The 7,360-nt window shown below is 32.8% G+C and overlaps 1 protein-coding gene across 1 annotated transcript; it reads right to left on the reverse strand.

The window, feature by feature from the left end:
* Window positions 1-3,224: 3,224 nt before the first annotated feature.
* On the reverse strand, window positions 3,225-6,004 carry LOC111633465. Its single transcript, XM_023378033.1, has 8 exons — window positions 5,927-6,004; window positions 5,824-5,855; window positions 5,699-5,755; window positions 5,169-5,204; window positions 5,022-5,060; window positions 3,597-3,632; window positions 3,454-3,504; window positions 3,225-3,378 (listed from the first exon to the last, which is right to left on the reverse strand). Exons 1-8 carry the CDS (start codon window positions 5,988-5,990, stop codon window positions 3,331-3,333), a joined length of 363 nt encoding a protein of 120 aa, XP_023233801.1. The 5' UTR covers window positions 5,991-6,004; the 3' UTR covers window positions 3,225-3,330.
* Window positions 6,005-7,360: the final 1,356 nt, after the last annotated feature.

Here is a 7,360-nt window from a genome sequence, read left to right on the forward strand (position 1 = left end):
AATTTAAAAAACGTGAACATCACACAGATTAATATGTACCCCTAAGTCTCTGGAACGGAATACATGCACCAGTGAACCTACAACTACACGATTTATATTTTAAAAATAATTAAATTCACTTAGCATTCAAAACTTGCGAATTTTGAAAAAAACAAATTTGCTGATTAAATGCAGACAACCCTTTAACTGAAGTAAAACGGGTTTTCCCCTTGCTATGGATGTCTGCCTAGTTCAGGTCAGCCACATTCCGCTACAGTTCGCCTTTATTATCAGTTCGAAATGGGATGGTTCCATAATACCCGCAGTGTTCCATAATACCACCTTCTCCTCTATACATAATTTCACTAATGAATTTAGTTTAGAAAAATATGAATTGAGGAGCTGATTAATTTATTCTGTATCTGTTTGCTTGTGACATTATTTCTAACAATATCTGCTCTCTCTTTAAATATCCCATTTCTCGGTCTTGTTCATATGTTATCTCCTCTGCCACACTTTCTTCCACTTCTGTTATTTGCACTCCATTTTCTACTCTCTCTTCATCATTACTCCATACTGATTCAACATTCTGTAGAACACAAATATTATGTAAAATACAACGCGCAGCTATAAGTTCTACCATTAAGTCCATGCGAGACATATCTAAAAACTTCAGCCTCTGAAACATAGTTAGTTATTTTGCATACCGATTTCTTTTTTTTCTTACTTTTATATTGTGTTAAATAATTAACCAAAATTAATTCTTCTTCCTCGGATTCTGAATCTAATTCCGATAATATTTCTAAAATGATTCCTAAACTTGCCGCCATCTTCGATCCTACTCTTATACTTTCCGCCATGACAGAAGCTATCTGTATCGCGTGACAAGGACTGATCCGATTTTACAGATCGATCTATACAAAACGAAAAGTATATGCACCCCTAGTTGTAAGTTAGATTATGAACTCTTAGTTTGGTTTCTAGTTAGGTTATGATAGGTTAGGTTAAATTAGATTAGGATTTGTTAGCTTTAGTCCGCTAGTCAGATTATTCGTTCTAGGTTACGGTAGGTTAGTTTAGTAAGTGAGTAAGTTAACGTTTAAAAAAATTATAATAAATACATAAAAAAAATATTAATAAAATTTTGGGATCTTGCTTGTTTGTTTTTGTCCGTCCGTTCGTCTCGTATAGTTTTTCGATGTGTTCGTTTGCTTTTCGTGCTGTCTGTATAGCTGTTAAGTAGTATTAATTAAGATTTGCGATCGCGTTAAGTGTTATTAGTATTAAGAAGATATAAGTCTTCATACTAACAGCCACATGGCATTAACCTCCACACTTAGCTATTCGTGGCAGCACTCAATAATTGGTGTTCGCTACACTCAGGTTTTCCTTTAGACCCTTCGGGTAACTACGGCCTTGCAGCCTAAAAACTCCACGCCATCGTCAAAAATAGAGGATACTGTAGCGTTAAGTACGCCGTTCAGAGGGATCCTACCTTTCTCTACTGTCTATCACCTCTCCCTCCTTTTTTCTCTTTCCCTCTTTTTCCGGCTAAACACTTCGTGTACGGCCGAAGTCTTTCTTGTATGTATGTATTGGTAGAAAAACATTCTCATTGAAACAGGGCGTTTCCCATCTTGGGTATATAAAAAATCTGTAATGGCTGCCAAATGCTATTTAGATAAGCTCATTTTTCCAGAAGTCTGTGTGATAAAGTGTCAACTTAATCCAGATTCGAATCCACTAAAGTCTTACAACTTATTATGGATAGTAATGATCAAAATGTTTCCCTTTCCAATCTCATGTTGATGAACCGTATTGTGGGTCGGTTCTACTACTAATGGGCGAAAATGTGGCTAGTCTATGTTAATAGAATATTCATCTTTGTGCTTAACAATATTAATATTATCTTTATTTTATGGTCAAGGAGCTAGATATTTTTCTTCTGCCCGTGTCTCACGTTAACCTATTAATAATTCGAGCAGAAAGTTGTTTCAGCAGTAAGCGTTATTAAAGTACACATACGTCAGCATCTACTAATATGTTTATGTGTTTACTTACATATTAAACAAAAAAGAAAGCCATAAAGACAGAAATATGTTTATTATCAACATGTTTCGACTTGCAACCTTTACCAATTTGTCTTTATGTATTGATTTAAATATCAAGTAAATAATCATATATTTAAAAATTGTTCAGGGCTAATAATATATTTTTAAAATTATTCAAACTTCGATTCCATTTGAAGTTATTTTGAATTAAGTTCGAAGATAGTCTTAGCATTTGAATTTATAAATATTTGGTTTCTTTTTTTAATTCTTTCCGCCCTTCCGGATCCCATCCTGGATGTCCTAGTGCGGTAGTCTGTCACTTTAACTGCTTGACATCTACCCGTTCCTCTGTTAAGAAATAAGAAAATCATTTTAATGTATTCATTTAACAGTGATATCTTTATATAAATTTAAACAGTTAAATCAAAAACTTATTGTAGCATTGTGAATCTAGAAATTGAAAACAAAAAAGATTCAAATATAATTCTTTATTTTCACAAATGTATTTTGTAGTTAACTTTTACACAAAGGAAGTTATTGCAATGAAAATGGGAGTGGTGCAAAAAAAGAGTAAATTTTAAAAATAAAATTAATTTAAAATTTGAAAATAATCATTTATTTCAAAATAACAANCCATAATAATACTAATTAAACTTAATTGTGCAATTTATGTAATGCAATTCGTTAATTCATTAGTAAGTGTAATTACGTGCTTTACCACCTCTATATTTACAATCACAGGTTTTACGATTTGATTGATGGAATAAGGCATGCCATACTTGGTCGATCTATCAAGCCAACCGGAAGGACTTTCTTCGGAATATTAACCTTTATTTATGTGTTGGACACGTGAAAAAAGCCCGAAAACTTCACGTGGCCAGGACGTTGACCATTCGTCAACTCGAGACCAACTTCTATTGTCAGTGGTTTCACTAATTTGGCATGCAGTAGGCCCCATTTTATAATTAATATTATAATTATTAAAATGCCTCTGTGATAACCTCTGTGTGGTATTATATGACTATTTTTTTTCTGGAACGTAATTTTAACATTACATAACTGAAGGAAAACAGGACAGCTCGTTTAATTAACGATGGTTTTCGATTAGATGGTAAAGGTGGAATGTACTGTATTAATTAACACGGAGCTTTTTATGTAGCAGAACACAGCTTAACCTCCTGTTCGAGTGCCAGGAAAGAAGAGCAAGAACTTGTGCCAGCTTTAATTTTTTAAAAACACTCGCTGCAAAAATAAATCTCTCTGCAACAATACTCTTCTGCTAAAGCGATTTGACTGTATATTATTTTCTTACCCATTTACGCTTTGCTTCTTCCCAGCATATCTTCATCTATAAAAAGTAAAGTAAATATTAAATTTAATTTTGTTTTGAAAAATAAAATAATTTATTGCGATAAACATTTACCTTTTCAGCTACGTTTATTCCTTCGTTACTGCAATCCGTAGCTATTATTTCCTTTAAAAAATTGTAAGAATTGTAAATTATTTAAAAAATGTGTAAATAATTAATTATTTTATTGTTTCCAAACGAATAAAATAAAAATATACCTGTGTTTTATTCTTTAATATTTCTTTACATTTTTCCTGAAAAAAAAATAATTATTTATATTGGCATACATATAAAATTTTATATTTATGAACTTTTGCAATTAACAACAATACAGTAGCTGCGTATGCCGACGTTACTTCGGCTTTTAAGAGGAAGCGGCTTAGTGAGGTTGAGTTGGGAGAGAGTTATAAAGAAAACGGTGATCTTGTCTTGGCTATGAGCTACTCAATGTACTTCGCCTCCTTGAAAAGTGTGACACATTTGTCGTCTATCAATAGTCGTTTGTGTTGTTATGATAATTCCTTCCGGGAGATCTTTTAAGGATAACTGGCCCCTATTCAGGCTTTACGGACGTGGAGAAAACCCCGGAAAACTCCACGTGGCCAGCCTGTCCGAGCGGAGCGCGAACCCACGACTGAACTTCCAGTGTTCAGAGAACGGAACCGTTCTCTGCCACTGATGGGCCACAATGATCTAATATGTACATTTATCGACCTCGGTGTTTACAATAATGAAACTACATAAGAAAAAAATTTGCTCGGGTTAATGTTAACAGGGAGTGTCCTTCGATATGTTTGTCCCGTAGACTTAAATTGTGCATTTGCCACTTCGCCACGCCTGAATTATTGTACCTTTCTCAAATTTCTCTTCGGCGGCATCACCTATAGGATAAGAGCTTTAATTTGATACCTGAAACATATTTTTACCCCTAGTCGTTTACTCAAACTAAGTTGAACAAACAGAAACTCATTTTCAATTAATATATTAAAATATATAGAAGATATAAAACAATGTCCGAAATCAGTCGTTCCTTATGTTTTAATCTCAAAAAAAAAAAAAAAAAGGAAAACTAAGACTCACATCAGCATCAGAAACATTTAAAAATTTTTCTAAGTAGCTGCATCAGACCCTTATTTAGAGGAGGTCAGGGATTCCTGCCCATTGTTTCATATAACGCAGTTATCTTTTATTACTTATATATTTTGAAAAATATGTAATTTTTAACGTTTAATTTTGGAGTATTTTCGTATCTTTTTGTACATATATTATGTTATATTTCAAAAGATTTTTGAGAGAGGACCCGAAGATATCTGATTTGATAGCTACACACATACTATAGCTACGCCCTCCAGCTACGTAACGAATGATATACACATTAATCAAAGAATGGCATTGGTTTGTTTACTTAGCTTTTTGCCACTAGAAGTACCCTAACTGTGAACTTTGTTGTTTTTCAGATGAGGGCTTATGTGCCGAAACATATGACAAAGTTTGAATAAATGTTTTTGCTGCCAATTGTGTCTTTTCTTGTGATGAAAACATAAGAAACCACTGTGAAGTCATGGAAGATGATAAGAAATCAATTATTTTTAGGTATATCTCCATATATTATTGTTTATATGTAGAAAAATTGTATAACTTACTGTATGTTCTTCAATTTTCTTATAGTTTGTGTCATTGACCTATATTTTAAATTGAATGTAACATTATTTGAAATTGAATTCACATGCATATTTTTCTTAATACTTCGTTTAAGAAGATAAGTAATTAAAAATTCATGCAATACCTACCATTCGAGACTTATCCACCATACATGTAAAAAAGCTCTAAAAAATATAATAAATAAATAAATAAATATATATATATATATATATATATATATATATATATACATGTAACATTTTTAACAGGTTAGTAAAGTCGGCGTTTATTCAAATTTTAGTTAAATGGCTACATTGTTCTGGGTTCGAACGTGAGAGAGTTCGTTGATAGAATAAGTGAAGGAAACACGATTGCAATCTGCTAAAGATGTCCTGGAAAAGGAGAATGCCTTTTGTTTAAGTGTTGAATGAAAAAAAATCAGGGGAAATCAACGAGGCCAACCGTTGGTCAGGTGCGAACCCATAGACCATTGTTCATTGGTTTTATCTACTGGGTCACTGTATATTACATCACTGATATCTAACAATGGTGTAATAGTAACGCTCTGAATTCGATGAAAAATATTTTAAAGATATTGAACAAAATGGCATCTTTTAAAACTTTAGCAATTAAATTTTAATGTTTATACACGTTTTACCTGTGATTACGCAAGCATTACCGTTTGAAAATTTTCTTCTCCTCCTTTTCCTACAATGTCAGCACAACATTCTTTTGTCTGAAATTTGATATTTATTATTGATACGACATATTAAATAAGTATTATTAAATTAAATATTAACATACAATTTTTTTCATTTTTTCCATTTTTTCCTTGTCTGAAAAATATAATGAAACATGATATATTTTCAGAATGTATAATACATAATTAACCTATAAAGAAACTTACGGCGACCGGGGTGACTGTTGACAGTACACAAGAACAAAACAGGAAAAAGCAGAAGGAACTTCATTCTGAACGAATATCGGGTGGATGGAAAGCAAACTGCAGAAAGTATTTATATCTTCTGAAGGAAACATAATGACGTCAATGGCGTTTGCGGCGATTGGATAATTTTTAATAATTCTATTATTTCATACTGTAAACAGGACATAGTATTTGTTCAGTTGATCATCCTGTTGTTACGACGATTGAAGTAATATTAGAAAAATCTACTAAACAAAAACTCATTTTTCGTTCTGAATATTTTAAAAGACAAAAAATGAGCAATCATAGGAAATAAGAAGAAAAAGTAATTTTTATTTTAAGGAAAATAGATTTTTCTTAAGTGATTTTCTCCACCAGAAGCCGAGTGGATAAGGACACTGAACACTCATAGTTGATCGTGGGTTCAGGGTCTGAGTTTTCCAGGTTTTCTTGACGTTTCTAACACCCAAACAAGGGAGAGTTTCTCATAGAAAACCCTCACGATTGGCATCACTTTGGCAGATCATCCCTTATAACAGTAACAAAAGTGTGATTGTTTTAAACATTTCAAGAAAACTAATTAATAATTAGAAATTTAATAGTATGCCGCGCTATATTGTGTATATCCTGTGCATTTAAACTATCGTATGTCCTTTGGTTACACGATATTTTGTTTAAACCAGGGGTCGCCAAAGTGGTCGATATCGACCACTTTGGTACACTGTAACACACTACGACCCAATGTAACCCCTGTAACAACTTTGGCGACCCAATGATGTTACAGTGGAGACCACTGTAACATCATTGGGGGTCGATGCGGCTAAGGGGTCACAACATTTTTTTCTTTTTGCTCATACACTTGCACTTGTAATAAAACTTTCCGGTGGGGGTCAATATGAGGTTTTGGAAAGTTGTTGGGGATCGACGGTTAAAAAAGTTTGGCGACCCCTGGTTTAAACAGACAGTATTAGATAATAAATATAGTAATATTTTTTCCCGGCTGTTTTATATATCAGAGGTAAAGTATGGCGATCGGTCAAGAATGGCCCCCAAGATTTTTATATTTTTGGACTCAGGGACCTTGAAACGAACGTCGAGAAGTGCAAAAAAAAATTCGGGGTTTATTTTGTATGTATGGATGTGTGTATATTGATGAGGCAAAATTGTTCCTGTGTTTTTGTCGAAAATTCTAAAATTTTTCAGGGAGGTTTGTGTATTGGGTGATTGATGTTATTAAATTCAAAGAAAACCTGTACATTTGATACAGGTTTACTTTGAATTTAAAACATGTTACAGAGTTTTGTTTTGAGCACATTACTACATATACGTAACAATAACTGTGGAAGAATCATTTATTTCAGCGGTTCCCAAGGTGTGCGCTGCAAAATATAAAATTTTTATACATTATATATTATT

The sequence above is a fragment of the Centruroides sculpturatus genome, unplaced genomic scaffold (assembly GCF_000671375.1).
Source record: "Centruroides sculpturatus isolate CEXI.00-Female unplaced genomic scaffold, Cexi_2.0 scaffold614, whole genome shotgun sequence".
Lineage (NCBI taxonomy): Eukaryota > Metazoa > Arthropoda > Arachnida > Scorpiones > Buthidae > Centruroides > Centruroides sculpturatus.

Bases quoted from the DNA above. Each gene is read 5' to 3' on its own strand.
- LOC111633465 (XM_023378033.1), bottom strand. From the start codon at position 5,990: ATGAAGTTCCTTCTGCTTTTTCCTGTTTTGTTCTTGTGTACTGTCAAC. The intron at 5,756-5,823 runs GTATGTTAATAT...ATCAAATTTCAG, and splicing joins TGGAAAAAATGAAAAAAATT to ACAAAAGAATGTTGTGCTGA. The intron at 3,633-5,021 runs GTAAGTTATACA...TTTTTTTTTCAG, and splicing joins AGAAAATTGAAGAACATACA to GAAAAATGTAAAGAAATATT.